The sequence below is a fragment of the Rhineura floridana genome, chromosome 7 (genome assembly GCF_030035675.1).
Source record: "Rhineura floridana isolate rRhiFlo1 chromosome 7, rRhiFlo1.hap2, whole genome shotgun sequence".
Classification (NCBI taxonomy): Eukaryota; Metazoa; Chordata; class Lepidosauria; order Squamata; family Rhineuridae; genus Rhineura; species Rhineura floridana.
The window spans coordinates 49912216-49933176 of NC_084486.1; the positions used below are offsets into that span (position 1 = coordinate 49912216).

A 20961-nucleotide genomic window follows, 5' to 3' on the forward strand; every position below is an offset into this window, starting at 1 on the left:
AATGGCATCCTGATATTCCATTATCATTATTCCTTAATAAACTCCAGATTGTTCACCTACTTGACAGCTTCAGGCAACAAAATTTTAGGTATGTATTTATTTGCTTCAATATTTATACTCCACTTTTTAAGGCAAGAAAACCTTCACAAAACACTGTACAATACAATCAAAATAGCATAAACATAATTTTCAAACAATACAAAAGAACAAATAATACAAATGTTTTCAATGAGTCTGAATTCAAGACTTCTTTCCTGAGTGGTAAATATTAATTTAGGACATAACACCATCTATGAGAGCTAAAGTGATTTTTAAATTTGCTGTTCTCTCAAATATATATTGGACTTATCAATATTGAATTTAATTTTCCATTTTTATTCACCACTTAACTCATTGGAGAGATTCTTCTCTAAATTTGCAGATTTGCATGGATGCCAATATTGTGATAGTTGCATTTCTGAAATCATCAGATAGCAGTTTCAACATTTTTGTACAACCTGCAGTTTCACTTCCTCACTATTTACTCTCATATATCTTTATGCTGCCTATTGAGAAAACCTTAAATTTAATTCTTGGCTTTCTTAAGGATTAAAATACAGCCTGAACCCTCAGAATACTGATTAATGTTTGAATGCACCTGCTCTGCTATTCGCATCTTATGACTTAATCACATGTACACCATACATTTAAGGCACATAGCTTCTCTCAAAAGAATCCGGAGAACTATGTAGTTTGTTAAGGGTGCTGGGGACTGTGGCTGTGTGAGGGGTAAACAACAGTTCTCCGGATTCTTTGAGGAAAGCCAAGTGCTTTAAATGTTCTATAAATGTATGATGTGGATGTTGCACACGGGAATGTGAATCACCATTAATGACATTGTGTTGACACCATTAAGATACTCTGCTGGATTTGTTGAGGCATGATGTAATTGGTGTTTTCCATCTTCCACAGTCTTCTCCACTCCCTAACATATATGGTTCTATACGTTTTTTTAAAAATTTCTATCAATTTGTATGGTATAGAAGTTAGACCAATTGGCCTCTAATTACAGTTCTTCCAATAAGAGTGTGATAACAACATAATGGTGTTATGTTATATTATGTTCAATTTTGTTACTTAAAACCTGGGATTTAGATAGCTTGACAGTTTTGTAAATATCATTATTACTATCACCTTGTCTTGCAGGAGATTTAGTTTACTTTGTTTTCTTTCTCAATCATATTGGGTTGTATTCCGTGCTAGTCCTACTCAGAGCAGGACATTAACAGATATGGTTCCTTAATTTTAATGAGTATACTCTGAGTTGAATACAACCCATTGATTCTTAAACTCTAATCCACTCCAGCTCTTCAAACTTCCTTTTACTTTCTGATGCAATGCATGCCTGTTTGTAAGCTGATTTCCTGTCTTGCCCCACGACTTTACCATACATATTCCATACTTGAGCTATAGCATGGTGTTATCAGTCTATTTTCTGCTTCCATCAATTGTTACATTCAGAGGATTGCATACTAAAGATTACTGTTGGTATTATAGTGCTAGGAAGTGAGAGAAATCAAGTAGGTAGATTGATATATTGTATCAGACCCACATCCTTTAATGAAAGTGAACACAAATTTTTCAGCTTCACAGGACTTTGCCTGAAAGATTGCTCCCCTTATGCACAATGGAAAGTTGATATAATGAAAATACCTCTCTGTCTGCACTGTCTCTTGTAAATGTTTTGTTTAGGTTCTGCTTTATTCACATGCATATTTTCTAAATATGATTCTGTTTGCCCCCCTGGGCTCCTACTGGGAGGAAGGGCAGGATATAAATTTTAATCATCATCATTTATAAGAAAAGAAAATGAAAGTAATGATAACAACACAGTGCAAGTCAATGAGAACATGATACATATTCTGTAAAATAAATGTATATGTCAGTAGAAAGGGCAGTAGCTTTCTTAATAATTAAGTTATAGCATCCAGATAATAACCCATTAATGTGGTTTAATTACTCCTTTTAGCTTTTTTCCCACCATGTTTGCTCCAATTAACATGGAAAAAGTAAGTTGGAAGGATATTCCCCTACCTATTGAATGTCATTTATGAATGAAGCAGAGGTTATACATCACTGTTAGTGATTAGGACCAAAAATCAGGGATGGTACTTCTGGATTAATTAATGTGGAATAAAAGTATCTTGTGCATGCATGTGTCATAAAAATATAATTTTCAGGAGAAAGCTTACAGCTAAAAGAAGAAAATATTTTAAAAGGCCATGGAGAAGGCAGACATGGGTTGGCTGAAAGAGGTATCCAATAAATTCTGTTGCCAATGATGCCTTGGATTTCTCTCTCTCTCCCCCCCCCCCACTGCATGGCAGAAGACTTTTGAAACTGGGAGAACTGCAAAATCAGTTTGGAACATGTAGCACTTGCATTTGCTATACAGAGGAGAAGAATAAACAATTCCGCTGTGTGACCTACATGTTTTTGGGCTAGTCTAAAGTAGCTTTTGCAATTCCAGGGCATGTGACAGTGGAGAAGAATGAAAATGGGTGAAGAACATAAGAGTAAAATAAATCATGGAAAGAACAGAAATTGGGTGTTGCTCTGGTGAACTGTCCCCCCCCCACTTCCAACTCCATAGCTCAGCAGTAATCCTGAAGTAATAGAGAGACTGGTGGGCTAGAGCTGCTTCAGATAAGATTCTTAGATGAATAGCAGTTTCATGCAGAAAAGGCATTATTTTTTATCATAGCATAGACAAACACTTTTAGGGCCCCTCCAGACATCCTTTTTTCATGATGATTTGTGCTCATGATGGTACTGGGGTAGTTATATGTAATCCTGCTGTCAATACTGTTTGCACCTACAAAAGTTCAGGGTGGATATTTCATTTCACTTCCAGTCAGTGCATGACCGGTAACTTCCTGTTGAAATCCTGTAACATTATACAACAAATGTTCCAACTTATTTTTTGTCCCACTTTTGTTGTGCTATAGCACAAGAGTGCCCCTTCAGATGGCAATAATGCAATTAACAGTGGAGACGCATCGCAGAACAACTAATAAAGTGCAATGCTGTGTGGGCGGTTCAGTATAAATCCACCACTAATGCAGTATTATTGCATCAATCACATGTTGCAGAATACACCTACAAATAACCACCACCAAAACTAGCATGGAAGACTCCTCAGTATATTTATTTCATTTTAAAGGATTATAATTGTATATTATATGTAAATTCCTTCGGGACACATTTGGGCTCTGTGAAAATGGAAATGGACTGCCTTCAAGTTGATCCCGACTTATGGCGACCCTATGAATAGGGTGTTCATGGTAATAGGTATTCAAAGGGGGTTTACCATTGCCTTCCTCTGAGGCTGAGAGGCAGAGACTGGCCAAAGGTCATCCAATGAGCTTCATGGCTGTGTGGGGATTTGAACCCTGGTCTCTCAGGTCATAGTCCAACACTCTAAGTCTAACCACTACACCACACTGGCTGTGAAATGATGTATAAATTGAACTGAATTGCTGTGGGTTCATATGGTGAAACAGAAACCTATGCAGATTTTACATAGATGTGGGCAACCAAGCATTGGTGGTAGGGGAATGTAATGTGGGACTGTAACTTTTGGAAGTTAAAATACACAATAAGGATGGGAAAGAGAATGGAAGAGTTGAATTTTGACGAGAAACAATTCTAAACAAGGGAATTTGAAGATCCATTTGTTGAGCTCACTTCTGGGGAATGTAAGGAGGATTTTTAATGTTAAGTTTTGTTTTAGTTCTTACTACTAAGTCTCCTGTAGAACACAGGAAGGCAATCTATTTTCCAATCTCCTTTATACCGTATGTTGTCTTAAGCCACCCCTTATGTCTCAGAGACTTTTCCAGTTAGCTTCCTTCCTTCTTTGTAATTTGGCTTGTTTTAAAATCTATATATTGCTGTTCAGATGTTGAATGCTGCGCTGCATTTATATTAGCAACACTGTAAAAATGTTGAATTTGGACATAATCTTTTGGCTTGTAAAGGCTACCTATAGTTTCTCGTTTAGATAGCGTTACAGTTATGGTTAAGAAAAGAAAGATCACAGTACTATCTCCCTTCCATATACCGAATGTACATCCCGGCATTGTTTATTGCAAAAAGAGCTTCAGCACGGGCTACTTCCTGTTTTGATGCTCTCCTTATAATGTGCACCCAGGTTTTAAACAAATATAATTTAAACTGCCGGTGATGTTTCTATTGTGCCACTCAAAATGACTAATGTACTTCTCCTCCCCCTTTTGATTGTGCGAAAGGGAGCTGCTTTATTTAGGTACACTATGAGGCCCTGGTCATTTTTCTCTCTGTGCTTTTGTGAGAGTGGGCGAATCAAGGATGAGAACGCCATTATGTAAAACGACTCTTCATGTACGAGAGGAAAATAGGCCCTATTTTTCTCTTGCTCACAAAAAAGACTATTATGTGCATTGAAACATGAGCACTGGAAGGACAAATATATTGCTGGTATCAGGAGGTGCTTTCAGACAATGGCCATGTGTGGCTGATTGAAGAGGAAAGGGGAAGATGCTGATGGCATCATCATTCGTTGACTGAGGGAGGACATGATGGCTTTCCGTTTACTTCCTCAGGGGTTCTGTTTGTGTATGTGGCAGACTAGATGGAGAGACTGCACAAGGCCGTTTCACTGGCAACCCGAGAGGGATGTGGGTATAGGGGTACCTCTCTGTTGGATGTAGTAGTGTGTTACTGATCCAACACCATAGCCCTTTCTCTCTCTCTTTATCTTACACACGCGCGCGCGCGCCGGGAGGAGGAAGAGGAGGGACTCAGTGGTGGGTAAGGCAATGAATGCTGCTGCCTCCATTACTTTGACAGAAACTCACTGCACAACAGCTGCCGCCTCCGCCGCCAACGCAGCTTTTCTAGTGCGGGAAAGGAAAAGAGGCGCGCAGCTCGTACAGCCTCGACAGCTCGGAGGAGGGAAAAAGAGGGGGCGGTAGCCTGTGGGGCTTGCGAATCGCACCCTCAGACTTTCCTGGGCCTCCGTCCTTCCGTCCCCATCATGTGCGGAGCATATCCCTCCGCCAGAGTCACCCCACCCCGTCTTCCATTGCTGAGCTCGTCAATTCCCGCAGTCCCCGGATGGAAAGTGTAATGGCCGCCAATAGTGACTCGTCGGACTATGGAGACGGGCGAGGTAATCTAAGCGCATAGCGCTGTGCCCAGCGAGTGGGGAGGGTCAGGGGAGAGGCGTAAGCCTCTAGGCGCCCGGCTGGGTAGTGGGGCGATGGGCTTCCATGTAGCCGGTCGGTTCTCTGGTTAAGTCAAGGAGGGGCTTCAACGGGACGGGCGAATCCCGGCAGTTGGGCAGGAACCCGCCCTCTTGTTGGACTGAGGCATCAAATAGTCCCGCGGCCGTGGATTTCTATTGTGTGTGTGTGTTTGCTCGTGGGAAGTTCGTCTCGCGCGCCCCTTTTTGTTCTGGGGAAAGGAGGGAATGGTTGGTAACTACTAAGGGACTACGCGCAATTGGCTGCGCGGCCACTCGCGCCATTCTAGGTGGAAGATCAACAGTCCTTGTATTCCTCCGCCTTGCCCGGGTGAGAGTTGCTGTTTGGCAGCGCCTCGTCTCCCCTTCACTGGGGAGGGGGAGCAAATCCATGAACCCCATTTCTAGGGTAAGGGTGTGACGAGGGTGCTAGCTGATTGGCCCCTGGTCTTCTCAACACAACTTCATGTGGGTCTGTTGGGGGACCAAAGTAGCAGGTTGATGGCAGTCAACCAGAGCTCAAGGCCTGGCAGCGTTTCCTGCTACCAGGGCCAGCTCTAGGTTTCTGGAGGACCCTTGGCAAAGGGGTATCAGTGGGTCCATTGGCCCTTTTCTACCTTCCTCAAACCACACCCCTCCCTCTTGGCTCCACCCATTCAGATTAAAACAAATTTTGTCCAATATGGCAGCCTTCCTTTTGTCAAAGAAAAACACAAATTTTAGTATTTCAGTAGTTGTCTTCTTGTTTTATTTTGTCAACATCATATTTAGAGGTAACTTAATCAACTAGCCTATACATGCCTACCTGGGAGTAAGTCCCATTGAACCCATTTTGGTAGACAGTGTATATAGGATTGCACTATAGAATTTAAGAGACACATTTCTGAAAGATAAACAGAGAATGCACATATCAAAAGTAAGCTACCAGAATAAATTTTACCCCGTTTAGAAATATAGTTTCATTTTTGTGTATTGCAACAAAGAAGAAAAGTTACTTGTGGGACCTGAAAAGACTATGTATTATATTATTATTCATTAAATTTATATCTAGCCTTACCTCCCAAGTGTAGCTGAGGGCTGCAATACATAACTCCCTCATTCAACAAGTCCAAATGTTACAGGTCTCTTAAGTTGTATGTATGACTGAGAATTCCTGTCAGAGGTAGAAATTAAATCAGAAATAATATACACTTACCCATTTAACTCAATGAAGATTAATTTTGAAAAGACACACGTAGGATTGCACTCCACCAGAATATATTTCAGTATTGCATGGGCTGCACTCCTATCTAACAATTAAGGCTATGCTAGGAACAACTAACACATTTATTGTGACACAACCTTACATGGGCAGGAGTGGGTTTATACTGAAATAACATGTCTACTCAGAAGTAAGCCCTGCTGAATTCCATGGGGCTTCTTCCCTGACCCTTCTAAGCATATATAGGATTGTAGCTTAAATTGGTTAGTTTTAAAGGTGCTACACAGGACTGTTAACAAAGGACATAATAAGCTTCCAGTCCAACACTATATAAATATAGAATTGGTGGCTAATAATAAATAAATTAATAATAATAATAAACCAATTTTAAACCTGATTTAAACCAAATTTAATAGCAGTACTACACAGCTAAAAGCTAACATGAATGGGTACATAACAACCAGAAATGTAGCCGATGAACCTACCCCCTCACACAAAGATTGAGGCTGCAATCCTGTATACATTACCTGAGAGTAAACCTCATTGAATACAGTGGGACTTACTTTTGAGTAAACATGGATAGGATTGGGCAGTAATGGGGAATTTTCACCTAATTAATTTCTGTTGGGGTTCAAGAACACTAATTTGGAGCAGGGGCGCAGTTGGCAACAAAGAAGCATATGAGACTCACTATTACTGGGGATCATAAGCCAGAATCTGTTTTGGGGAGGAGAAGAAGGGGACTGCCCAAGACAGCATAATTCCCCAGCAGTAGCGAGTGTTTGTTTTGTCCTGAGCAGAAGAACCAACTACTCTTGAATAGGGAGGAATAACTAGGAATGTGTATTGATCGTAAAAGGAGAAAGCAGTAGGACTTGCTAATGGGTGCCATGAGGAGGTGGCCCTTTGCCATTTCTCTGCCTCAATTCCTTCACAAAAGAGATACATAACATTATTTGTAAATAATTTAAATAAGATGCGAACTGTCCATTGAGGCACTTTCTCTGGGAAAGTGAGTGGTACCAAACAGGCCTCTGTGCATGGGAGCCAATCACTCTTATTCAAAAGCAGTAGCCTGTACACTTTGTGCCTCCTAATGCATCTGTGGGCCTTATTGGAGAGGAGGGTAGCTGGTGGGTGGTGTTGGTGTTGATGCAGTAGGATTGAGCTCAGGGCACTATGCGACCTCCTGATGTGCTTGGTTGTTGGCCATTGGTTGACTGCTGCTGCAGGCCATGCTCACTACAGCGACCAAGTTCTGGAGTCACCTGGGAAATTAACTCAACAAGGCTTTGTCCAGGCTGATTGATGAGCAGGGTGGTCTTCCGTGTATAGGCCTCCAGTATATTGAGTGTCTTGAGACAGCAAGGCAGGCCAATTTTGATGGTTTCAAATCTCAGCCAGACTTTTGATAGGACCTCATCTTTTTAATCTTGTTTCCCCATTCTAAAGTGGTGATGCTGAGCATAGCCCTATTGAATTGAATTGTGAGGATTAACTTGTTAATGACTGGAAGCACTTTGTGCAGAACGAGAGAGAGAGAGAGAGAGAGAGAGAGAGAGAACTTTGCTGTTGACTACCATCTTGTTCTGCTTGGGTGTTTCACCAAGAAGTCTTACCATGATCATCATATCTTGTCCACAGCAAACGAATGAGCACAATCATCATTTTGGATGCTGACATTTGTTGCTATTGCCATAGAACTGAATTTAAGTAGTATGCATAGTGCAGCTTGAAAGATGCTATTTGAAAAGGTAAAGTAACAAAAGCCATTCTTTATGCAAATTCCTTGATATAGTATAAATATGCTTTTGTTACCATAGAAATGTACTAACTGTTTTTGTGTTTTTTTGCCACCTTACTAGATTATAGTGAATAATTTATAATATTTTACTGTATAATAAGATAGTGAGAGGTAGGGTATTCTGTAGGGATAATTTTTTAAATGGAGACTTGGTAGTTTACCTGTATTACATCATCATTCCAGGAAATTCTAAAACTGCCAGTTCAATCTTGCTCACGTATGCTTGACACTCATGAGTTGAAGATGCACAGGTTTGACTCTGAAATAAAGATACCACTACAAGTTTCAGTGTTACAATTAGACACATTTTATTGAGTATGTGAAGATGGAACAGTGTTGTGTTATGTTTCAAACCTGTTTTTCGTCTTCGCAATTCCTTCATCTCTTGCAAAAATGTGGGATATTTTGTATTGGAAATTGATCAGTAGATGTGAAACATCTTTTTTTAAAAAAGTGCATGTGCTTAGTTAACTATATTGCATATAGTTTACAAAGCTAAGCGAAAAGTGACTGTAAGATTGATGTCTTGGGTTTGCTTTTCCCCATTTAAAGTAATTTTGAGGATTGTTTTTTTTAAAAAATGAGTGTCTGCTTTTGATCATTGCGCAGAGGGATTCAGCCTGTTTAGAACCTCTGCTCGTCCCCATGTCCAGTACTTGCACAGGACAGACCATTTCAGGAGTTCACATAGCTGCCATTTGGAAAACCTTAAGTTTAAGTAAAAATGTTTACTGGTAAATAATCTAATTTGGGCAGAGCAATCCTACCAGAAGGGAAGATCTCTAGCAGGGCTACTGTCATTTCCAAAGCCCGGCCAGCTTAGGTGGAAGGTTCGCAAGGGGTTACCTTTTTTCCTCACTTTGGTTTCCTCCCAGTGCTGGTAATTAATTATACCAACTCTCAGGCTAGTATAGTTTCCAGCTCTATTTGGGGGCATGTTGGGGGAAATGAAGGAGTGTAGGACCCTGCAGATCCTTGGCTGCTTCCAGTATGCCCCCAGATTAATCTGCTTTTGGCCCCACCACTGCTGGGGTAGCCATGGTATTAGAAATCATTGTTGCCACCCAGGGAGAACCTCTGGCAGCGGAGGATAAGGCTATGAATGGCTACTAGCCAGGATGGCTGTGCTCTGCCACCATAGTCAGATGCGGTATGCTTCTGAAAACCAGTTGCCAGTAGCTGCAGGTGGGGAGAGTGCTCTTGCACTCAGGTTCTGCTTGTGAGCTTCCCATGGGCATCTGGTTGGCCACTGTAGAACAGGATGCTGGACTAGATGGGCCACTGGTCTGATCCAGCAGGCTCTTCTTATGCTTCTACTTGCAGAGCTATCTTATGACCTCTGTGATGCCTTCCCCAGGTACCAGAGGATTTCAGACTCAATGAGCTAATGATATTTGCACTGTTTTTAAGCTTTCAAGATAATGTTCAAGATGATACATGTGTTTCATGCAATCCTGTACATGTTATTCAGAAGTAGATCCCACTATTGTCAGAAGGAATGGCTTCAAGAGTGCGAGGCTTAGTTTTTATATCACATAAAATTATTAATGTGATCTTTAGTTTTGAAAATTATTTTGGGAGCAAACTGAATTGTTGGTTTCTGGAGATAAACATTTGCTTGTTCATGTTCAAATAAGCAATGAAAATATGAGATATTAAGAGAGCACATGGTTGTGGGCTATTTAAAGTTAGTTATCATAACCAGGTTTCCATACCAAAATGCAAGCCGTGTGTACAGATGTGTCACGGTGATGACATTTAGGAGAATAATTGCCCTCTGCGCTTCGTTTAGTTGTTTAGATTTGTTGTCATGGTCTGCATTTATTTTGATTTGCACTATCTGCTATAAGTCAGGACTTGAAAAATACTTCAAATGTTTAGGCAACAACACCATTTTTTCAAAAGGAGAGATGATTAAATAATGTCAGCTGTGTGCAGAGCTGCAAAAACTTGCAAAACATCTAGATATTGGGATAAAATCCTTATTCCTTTCTCCCTCTGGCCATATTATAAAGTACCACAATAAGGGTAAAGTGACACCAGTTTTTGCTGTAGTTATATAGTTAGATCTCAAGTGGCAGCAGCACTAGAACTTCTAACTTTTTCATACTTTTTTTCTTTATTACAGGATTTTTTTGTACATTGAATGCAACCTCTTTTGAGCCTTGATTTTATGCCTTTCACCTCTTGGAAAAAATATTAAACAGACTACTGAAGAATGGAATTTTAGTCTCTTTAAACAGTAAGTTTAATTCTTTATTTTTGGCTAAACTTAAAAACTTTAAAATTCACTGTGGGAGAGTTTTGTTTAAAAAAACCTTGCGTTACCTGAAATGCTATTGAGTGATATTTAATGCTAGGCATACACAAAAGAGACCTATTGAAATCAACTTAAAATCCATTGATTTCAGTGAGTCTGTTCTGACTTAGGGCACAATCCTGTAGGTATTTTTGTCGGGCTGAGGGGAATTAGGATATGGTGGATCTGTGGCTGAGCCAGCTGGGTCCTAGCTCAGCTGGTCTATGCTGCCAGAAATCCCTCATCCCAAATCAGCCAACAAAACCCCGCCCCTCCTGGCTCAGCCGAGACCACTGTAAATTATTTCCCCCTTTTTAAAAAAGACTAACGTATGAGTAGATAGGTGAGTTCTGATGTTGTTAGCCTTGCCAATAAGTCCTTAAAAATTACTAAGCCAATTATTATTATTTATATAGTACCTTCTATGTACATGGCATTTTACAAAGAAGAGGCTTGATTGGTCTCTACCACAAAGGGCTTACAATCTAAAAACAGGAAAACAACAGAAGAAGGAGAGGGGAATGAAGGCAGGGGTAAACAGGGGAAGAATATGCAATTATGTAGTTACATATATTTCAGGTTAGTTACAACAGGGTGTTATCACTAGGGGATTGCTCCAAAGGCGAGTTTTTAGGAAGAATTTGAATGAAGTAAGGGAGGAGTTTGATGGAGACATTTCCAGGCATTAGATGCAACAAGGGAGAAAAGGTGGAGTCACCTTTTAGGGAGAAGGAGACTTTCTGGTGGCAGAGGTAGTAAACTTGGAGGAGTGAAAGTCACAGGAAGAGATGTATTAAGATGAGAGCAGAGAGATAATGGGGAAGAATGCTGTAGTAGGTTTTGAAGGTGAGGATAAGAAGCAACAGTTGTCTTACCTGCCCTTTACCGTATGGTCCCAGGGCAGGTTAGAACACTATAACATACAATTATAAAAACAGATAAAACCATTACAGCAATAAACCAACTAAAACCATTCCAAATGGTTCATTCAACAAAAGAGGTGGGTCCCACGAAACAAAATGCCTTCACTGTCAGAGGTCAGGGTAAAGAGGTGCATCTTCAGCATACAGTGAAAGCTGTGTAATGTAGATGCTAAACACACTTATGGGAAGGAGTTCCACAATGTAGGGGCTGCCACAGATAAATCTGTCTTCCATGGCACCATTCCCTGCACTTCTGTGGGTGGAAGAACTGTGAAAAAATCCCCTTTTCAGATCTTTAACACCAGAAAAGGTCAGTAGGAATGGAGATCGTCGTTCCATATTTTGATCTAAGTCATGCAGGATCTGGAAGAGGACAGGAAGCCTGTACTGGGATTTACGAAGGGGCATCACATGGTCAAAGTGACGAGAGGTGACTTACTTTGTCAGCATAATGTTAGATGGATATGAGTGGATGAAGATGAGACAATGGAAAATCAGAGAGAAGTTTGCAGTAGCTTAAGGCAAGAGATGACCAGGGCACGGACCATAGTTTTGCTGAGGGGATAGAGGAAGAGCTGTATTTTGTAATGTTATAATAGATGACATGATCTGGTTATGGACTGAATGTGGGGGACAAAGGAGAGAGGCTTGTCACTTACTAGTTAACAATATTTCTTACTCCGATTGTATACACTGAGTGATGCACTACGGGAAAGGCATTCTTGGTTTTTGAGCCAAGTACAAAATTACCTATGCTGTTTCTATTTGAGAACCTCAAGGAGTTGTTACTCTGTTGTGAGTTTGAAGGGAAGAACATCAACAAGTGTTGCATGTTGGAACCCTTAGGTTTCATTGCTTTAATTCAGTGAACAACATTATAGGTAACTTTTAGGAAAATGGGTATTTCATAGTACAACTAGCTCTATTCAGGAGTTAGACTTTTCAAATCCTGGAGGGAGAGCAGCGCTGCACCCTGTGCTCCACTCCAAATGTCTCTATGTGTGGAAGTTCCACGCTCACCTTCTTGTGCTGAGTGTTCAACCAAATGTACTTAGGAACTCCCCTCAGACCTTGTTGCTTAACATAGAAAGATCTGGGATGCTGTGAGAGGGACTAATGCATGCATGAATGTTGGTAACAGGGTCAGTGTGCATAACCCTGCACCCCCTAATGGTTTCCAGTTCCTCATTCAGGCATAATGCCTGCACAGTACTTCTGCTTAATGATCCCCCCCCCCCCGTGATAGAGGGTTTCCCACAGTGAAATATCTGTACTTGAGAGAAGGACATCTCTATTTAGAGATTTTCAGCTCCTATCTTCCACTCCCCATGTGTGGAAGGTAATTCTTATCAGGGATACATAGAGCAGCACACAGGTATTCCTGCTAGAGTTTAGCTTTCAGGTTTTTTTGTTTAATGCGTTGCAGAGTGAAAAATCTTTTAAAATCTGCTTGAGATTTCTGCTAAGTTGGTTGCTGACTTTCTAGGTTATATGCAGTGTTATTTTCATTTCACATTCTCATGGCACAGTCTCTGCCATGGCAATTGAATCTCCTGATGTGTGTGTGTAATAGAATGGTGGCAGCCTCTTATCTTGAGCAATCCACCATGTCCAAATGGATGGAATATGGTATAGTCATGGGAAGCTACTGATAAACTTGGAGGAGGAAGACCGGGAACATCGCTGGGTAGGTTATTCAGAACTGACTGGGCAGAAAGTATGTGGTAGTGGCTGGAAGAATGACATGTTGATTCAGGCACTGCATCCACTCATGAAGGATTTAACCAATGAGAATAGCTGATATGTGGGAGGAGCAAAGTAGGCCAATAACTAAAAGGTTCATTGAATGTAACCATGGAAGTTTCAACTCTAAAATGTAAGCCCAGAGAATTCTGGTCTTAATGGTAAAATCTGACAGGTCTGAGTGTCAAAAAAGACCTTTGATCAAAAGCTTTATTGGCTCCACATCTTTTTATTTTTAACGGCTATGTTTGTACACAGGCTGTCAGTATGCTGCTTTTTAAAACTGTATGGGTGTCGTTTTTCCTTTTAATATTTAAAATTAACTTCATACTTTTTATTTCAGATTTACTAAGTTGAGGAAACCCTGGAACTCTGACTACTTCAGCACAAGAAAGAACAAAGAGTACAAAAATAGTATATTAGAGTACTTTAGTGAAAATGCCATCTGAGCAAGAACCATCCTTGTGCATTCAAAAGACAAGTTTGTTGCAAGATAATGCTATGGATAGAACATGTGTTCCTGCATCAGATATTGTTGTTGAAGAATCTACACCTCAGCCTGCAATTTCAGATGTTCTCTTCTATGGACTGAAAAATGTGAAAATAGAGTTGCCTAGGGTAAATATCCCAAATGAAGTGATATGTACACATGAAATTGACAGATACATGAAATTATTTCAGTGTAAAGAGAAACATGCAAGAGCCCCTTCTATGCACATGGATGTGAATGGAAGCAACTTAAACTGTTCTGAGATTTATATTCCACATAGCAAACCAGGACCGCATAACGAGGAGGGATTGAAAACATCTGCAAAAATACTGAATTTTAGCTGTACAAAATGCAGAAACAATGTTAGGTACAGCCCAAATGATCTACAGAAACATTTTCAGCTGTTACATCATGGAGAGTTGCCATCTTACCCCTGTGAAATGTGTAATTTTTCAGCCAATGATTTTCAGTCATTTAACCAACACCGCCGAACACATCGTAGCACTTTAGTAAAATGTGAAATCTGTAATGATGATAGCAGATATACTCTGTTGGACCTAACAAAACATTTCACATCTAGGCATTGTGTAAATGGCCATTTTCAATGTGAAAGATGTAGGTTTTCTACCCAGGATGTTGGCACATTTGTTCAGCATATTCATCGGCACAATGAAATACAATATAAATGTGATAAATGTCACCATGCAAGCTTTTCAAAAGAAGAATCTCAAAAACATGTTGCTTCGCACACTGGCACATTTCCCTTCAGTTGTCAATATTGTAATTACATGGCATCACGGAAAAACTATCTTTTAAAGCATATTATTACCTTACACAGAGACCACCTCTATGCAAAAGATAAAATGGACACAGATAACCATGAGAAGAAGATGAAGACTTCAACAGGACTAAAACTTATCTTGAAAAGATACAAAACAGGTGCATCAAGGAAAGCACTATGGAGACGCAAAAGAATGACTAGTAGCAGCTGTAGAATTGGAGAAGAGGACAGACAAATGAGAAACATGAAGGAGATTCAGCCTAAATCTGAAGAGCAAGGCCGGTCTACAAAAGAATTACACTTAAATGAGGACCACAGTCTTCTAAATGAAAAGCATGTCTACAGTGGGGCAAAATCCTCTCCAGCAATACAGTACAGTAGAGCAGAAGATGGACTGGGTTCTGGATTGTTGAAAAAAGCTGTTCATGGTCCTACAGTGTTGATGGTTAAAAACAATAAAATATCTGTTCCTGCAAATTACAGTGCTAAATTTATGGGTTTCAAAATCGTAGATGGAAAACAGCATATAGTAATAAAGCTGCTGCCTACAGATAGACAGAATTTGCCAGCAGAAAATAAAGTTGATGGGGTGAAAGATGGTTCAACTGAATGTTTGCAACGGATGACTGACAGCTTCGATTTATCTTCAGGTGCTGGACCTCATGAAATTACTCAACAAATGTTTAGGAATAATTCTGTTCATTCATTGACATCTTCATTGTCATCTTCTAATCAATATTCAGGAAAAATAAAACAAGAAAGTACAAATTATTTTAGTTTAAATACAACTCGAACGGATGCACCTCCTCTTGTAGTGGTAGGAAACTGTGCAACTCGTCTGTCACTGAAACCAGATTCTTCACTTCCTTGTGATTTTGTGACAAAGGCTGGAAGTAAAGATACTGTTTCATGGAGGAATTGTGTACCTCAGGACCATCCTCGGGTTTTATCCTCTGCTGCCACACACATGCTTCACTATGACCCCATGAAAAAACCCTTTCCTCCAGAATTAAAAGTACGGAATGGTGAAATAAACAATAACAGTAAATACAATAATCTCTACTGTCCATCAACTGATTTTCCTAATCAAGTACCATTGCCTTTCCATAATTACTCCAAAACAGATATTTTGGATAACTCTAAGGATCGTATGTCCAGCAGCACTTTCCCTCTTCAGAGTAGATGTGTAAGTGAAACTGCTTATCCTCAACAACCAGCAACAGCATTAAATCTAGAAAGATCTTCATTGCTGTCTCTTCATGGCTTTGTAAATACTAGTAATACTCCAGTATTCTCAACTAACCAACCCAATTATGCAGTTGACAGGCAGCATTGTATAGAAAACAATCATGATGGCCAGCAGTGTTTGAATACTAAGGTAAATCAAGGGTTGGAACATATCTCTGAAAAATTTAAACAAGAAAATGCCTCTGAGTGTGTGAATGCATCATTTATGCCTAAAATAACATCAGTTTTCTCACTCCAAAGTACTCAGGCATCCAGCTATTTGTCACCCGAAGTAAACAAGTCATTACAGGATGTGCTAAAAGGGCAACCTGCTTCTCAGCCACACAACTACATAAAAAGTGGTTATAACAACTCATTTCCAAATCATAAAATGGATTGTAAAACACTTACACACTTCAAAAATTCAGCAGCTGCATCTAGTTTAACCCATTCTCCTGTTACATTCAAGAGAGAGAGGAATATGAATGGCAGTGCAACAAATGAAGGTGTGTATTTTAGAAATGAAGGAAGAGTCCCAATGACGTATTGTAGAACAGAAGAAATAAATTCTACTTCAAGGACAACGGGCATTGGTACATTGCTTAAAACTCAGAAAGATTCAATTATAACACATCAGTTGGAAAAAGACAAGATGTACTATAGATTTAATGGCCCTAATGTGATCCGTCCAGCACTTCCAGAACAGAAGAAATCGGTGCTACTTCAGTCATCTCTCCCAAGGTTTTTTGTACCTTTGCGCCTTGCCCATCAACAAGGATTACAAGTTATTTCAGGAAAGCCTTCTCCAAAAACCAGTTCATCAGATGTTCAGGCAACAAGAGCTACACCTTTACTTTTAAACAAAGGCCCTGGAATGATCTTGACTTTTGGTAGTGGCTCAATTGGAACAATTTCAAATGCCACTGAAAATAGTTCTCAGGTTTTAGAGAAAATTGCATTTAAAGAGTGTGGTAAAGAGGCAATAGCTACATCAGGTATGGAATTGAAAATAGACAGTTCTGGGAGTATAAGAAATTCTGGTATTAGTGTGTGCAATGGGACAGCAGGTGCTTCATCCACTGGCATGCCACACAAGGAGCAACTAAACATTACAAATTCAGAGAACAGAATTTCTTCTGTGAAAATACTGGCTGGATATCAAGGCAGTAATGTTGCCACCTTGGAGTCAATAAAACAACCAGAGATTGGACTAGAACAGCCTGTTTTTGCACTTTTGCCTGATGGCAGACAAGCAGTTTTTCTTAAATGTATGTCGCCAAACAAGTCTCTAGTACAGAACCGTAATATTTTTCAAGGTACTGCTTATAGTCAAAATTCTGAACCAAAGAAACCTGGAGCAATACAACAAAAGCTTTTTTTGAAAATTAAGACCTTTCCTGCTGCTGACAATTGTCAACCAGTTAGCAATGTTGTGTCATCTTTACAGTTCAATAATATGCATTCCCTTAATAGTTCTGCACTAGATCAGAAAAAGACAGCTCTTTCTCCTAGCGATGCCTTACTGTTTCCAAGTAGATTGACACCAGCAAATGCCTGTTTGGCAAGCGATAAATCAAGGGATCCTTTCACTTCTGTAGAATCTGTACATTCTTCTAGGCATGTGAAGACACGGTCACAAAAGACTCCATCTGATTCAGCACAAACAGTAAGTGCTAATAAAGGGAGCAATTTTGGAACCCAAATATCAACAGGGACTACGACAAACAAAATGTCAAAAGCTAAACGTCATTCAAAGCAAACTGGTGCTAAAGTTTCTGATGCCACAGTTTCACAGAAGAACAGGAATTTGAAACGGAAAGCTAAAGATGACCTCCAGGAACCTCCTAGAAAGAAAATTTTACATCGAAAGTGTAAAGAGAAAAATCAAATGAATGTGAATGAATTTGAATCCTTAATGCAGGCCCCTTATAGACTAAGAGTATCAAAAGACACTGTGAGAATTCTAAAGCTACTTCCTTTTAATTCAAAACAACTTATCAAATGCCCCCGAAGAAATCAGCCGGTTGTAGTACTAAACCATCCTGATGCAGATGTCCCTGAAGTTGTAAATGTTATGAAGACTATTGCTAAATTTAAAGGACATGTGCTAAAGGTCTCCTTGTCAAAGAGAACTATTGATGCTCTTTTGGAGCCACCATATTATAGTAACAGTTTGTACATAGTTACTAATGATCTCTCTCGAAGAAAGCGCAAAATGCTGAAGCCTGTAAGTCCTGTAAAAGAAAGGTTTGTTTTAAAATTAACACTGAAGAAAACTAGCAAAAATAATTATCAGATTGTGAAAACTACCTCTGATAATACGCTGAAAACTAAATTTAACTGCTGGTTTTGTGGGAGGATATTTGACAATCAGGATAACTGGGTAGGACATGGACAGCGTCATCTAATGGAAGCCACTCGAGACTGGAATTCATTAGGGTAATTTATTGTGATGAGTGAAAAAAATTCCAAGTTTATCTGCTTGCAGATTATTTTGGATGACAGCATCAAAATCATGTTTTTTAAAGGAGGAACAAATTTCGTGTTAGCACCCAAAATTATCCTGTATGGATTTAATTTAAATAGCTTCAATTGCAGTTCAAATTGCATTTTGTTACTACTATCATGTGATATATTTGTATTTAGAGAATGAATTTCAGGGCTTTTTGTTCTGTATATATTTAAAAATCAAAGTATGTACATATTTTTATACTTCAGTTATTTGCTATAAAATCTTGCACAGGAATTGTATTTTTCCAGTTCTGTGCACGCACTACTAAAAGGTTTTTCAGCTACACACAGCTATTGCCGTATTTTCCCTTTAAAAAAACACAAAACTTTTCTTTTCCAGGGATGAACACTGTTGTTAGCAAGTGCCTAAAATATGTGAAGCAGTTTACTTTGTGTCAACTGTATAACCACAGGTCCTTTATAGGGCCAGGTTTCCTAACAGTTTTTTTTAAACAAAGCCATATGTGAATGCTTTAAGCTATATTGCTATGCACATGACACTTGTACTATTTCTGTGCAGTTTGTCTACTTTCTTAGTGAAGTATTTTTCATATAAATCAATAAACATGTTATTGTGTTTAAGCCTGATAATGAAATCAGTTGGAAGTATAATGTATTCACAGTTTGTACAGTACAGTGAAGAACATTCCAAGTGGATGTTTGACAGCCCTATTAAATCAGTATAATCTGTGTTACATTGAATAATTTTGCCATTAGATGTATGTAAGGGGCAGCCTGTGGTGGCTTTGGTTCTGACTTTTTTTCTGTAAGTTTTTTAGTGGCTAGACGGTATAACTTAATTTTTTAAAGAGCGATTAAATTTACATTTTCTTATCTCAAATGTTAATTCCTCATAAAACTGGAGCATTTGTCATTCTACAGAAAAAAAACTCTTAATTTTGGACATCTTTTCTGATTTGGACAAAGTTTTGGTCTCATTTTGACAGTGGTCTTATTGTGGAACCAATATCGCGCTGGCTGTTGTGTTGTAGAAATGGTGTCAGGTTTTTACTCAAGAGTCTCAGGCTTGTGTTGATTCACAATCTACTATACAAACTATTGTCCTCTTAAGGCATATAGTTTTAATTTCTTCTTTATTTCTCCTTGTGGACTAGATACTACATCTGTAAATTGACTGGCTTCTTCAGATATTACTTACTGGACAGAAAGGAAAGAAATCTCAACTGGTAGCAGTTCTTCCTGCTTGTCTGCCTCCTCCCCCCTCCCCCCCCCCCGGTTGCAGTGATCCATGTCATAATGCAGAACATTGCAGCTTTCTGAGCTTGGAAAAAATAGTATTGGCATTGGACATATTTAGCATTCAAATAAGTAAACTACAGCCTGGATCAGATATTACTACTTTTTCTCTTCCCTCCTCTGCCAAGGTGAAGAGATAGAAAGGGATACATCTGTCCCAAGACTTTTACTAGGTTGAGGTTTATCCCTAGCAAGAAAAGTCTGAACAGGCAATTCGTGTGAATAACCTGTGCATTGATAAAACATAAATATTTAAATTTGTGTTTTATAAGGAAAGGGAGTATTGTAAGTATTTCAGTACTTAAATTGCATATTGGTCCTCTAGAGGAATTAAAATTGAGCAGGGGGAAAAATCAGGTGTAATGAGCACTAAAAGGCTCACATTTGTATTTCCAACCTTTTCAGTGTTTGAACAGTTCTTACCGAGTGAAGTATCTCAGGAAAATTATGCGCTTTTAAACAAATGCAATTCAGAATTACCTCTTAAAAATTCCCCTGCACATGCTTGGTGTTAATAAATTTCCTATATGGAAATATTGTTCTGTAATTGTGTTGAATAATTTAAAATAAGTAAAGCACAGGTCTTTATTGTAAAATTTAAGTAATTGGCTTGCTGATAGAAATTTATAGTTGATAATTTAAAAAACTTGGTCTTAGTTACTTGAGGTGACTTAGATGTGTTACAGGATATATACTCTTCTTTTTAAGTGGCTGCAATATAAATTTACCAAAAGAGGTAGTATGATGCATCTATTGCCATGTGTGGACATTCCAGTTTTTATATTCATAATTATTTTTTGTATTTATAAAAAAAAATTCCATAATTACACAAGGCTTAGCTTGAATTTAAGAGTTCGAACATACAACACAGAAAGGAAATATTGTAAGGCTGTTGACAGACTTTTAAATATTTATATGCCATCCACAAAAGTTCAGTCCTGTGGCTTGAGCTGTAGAGCAGCCAGGCAGTGTATTTGTAATGTAGCTTTTGTTCTCTGCTACAGCATAGCTACTCTTAATGATACATGAGTGGGTGTATGTAAGGTGACTATAATTTTTGCCACTGATTTTTGTACTATTGCTATTAAATTTCAATCCTTTGACACAGTTAACAAGGTTGAACAGCTTCATATTATTTATGCATACTAATTTACTACAGATTTTGTTTACCATTTCTTACCTAAGATACTTAGGTTTGTTCTTCATAATCTTACTCTACATTAATTGAATTTGAAACCCAAATGGAGCATTACATAATGTAGTGATATTGATTAGTAAAAAACATTTTTCCTCCTCCATTTTTGCAAAACACTTCGTATGTAACAGCAAAATGATAACGTTCTTTACAGTAAAAAGACCTTCAAGGCATTCAGTATCAGGGTAAGTAAATATGCGTGTGTGTGTGTATGTGACAGTGGGTACGAGCATGTTAACTCCAAATCTCTGCCACCACTCTGTTTGG

General features: G+C 39.0%; 1 protein-coding gene across 4 annotated transcripts in view; it reads left to right on the forward strand.

Annotated features, from left to right (window-relative positions):
- Positions 1-18824, forward strand: part of ZNF518A (zinc finger protein 518A) — a 61265-nt gene extending 42441 nt beyond the window's left edge. The window contains exons 1-4 of one of the 4 annotated variants that reach the window (XM_061635568.1): positions 4641-5191; positions 8109-8218; positions 10397-10510; positions 13577-18824. In XM_061635568.1, the coding sequence (XP_061491552.1) occupies positions 13672-18174 (4503 nt within the window). In that variant the 5' untranslated portion in view covers positions 4641-5191; positions 8109-8218; positions 10397-10510; positions 13577-13671 and the 3' untranslated portion in view covers positions 18175-18824. Of the gene's footprint in view, positions 1-4640; positions 5192-5562; positions 5595-8108; positions 8219-10396; positions 10511-13576 lie in introns of those variants that run through there. The other 3 variants (XM_061635569.1, XM_061635567.1, XM_061635570.1) reach the window with 3 other exon arrangements.
- The last annotated feature ends 2137 nt before the right edge of the window (positions 18825-20961 follow it).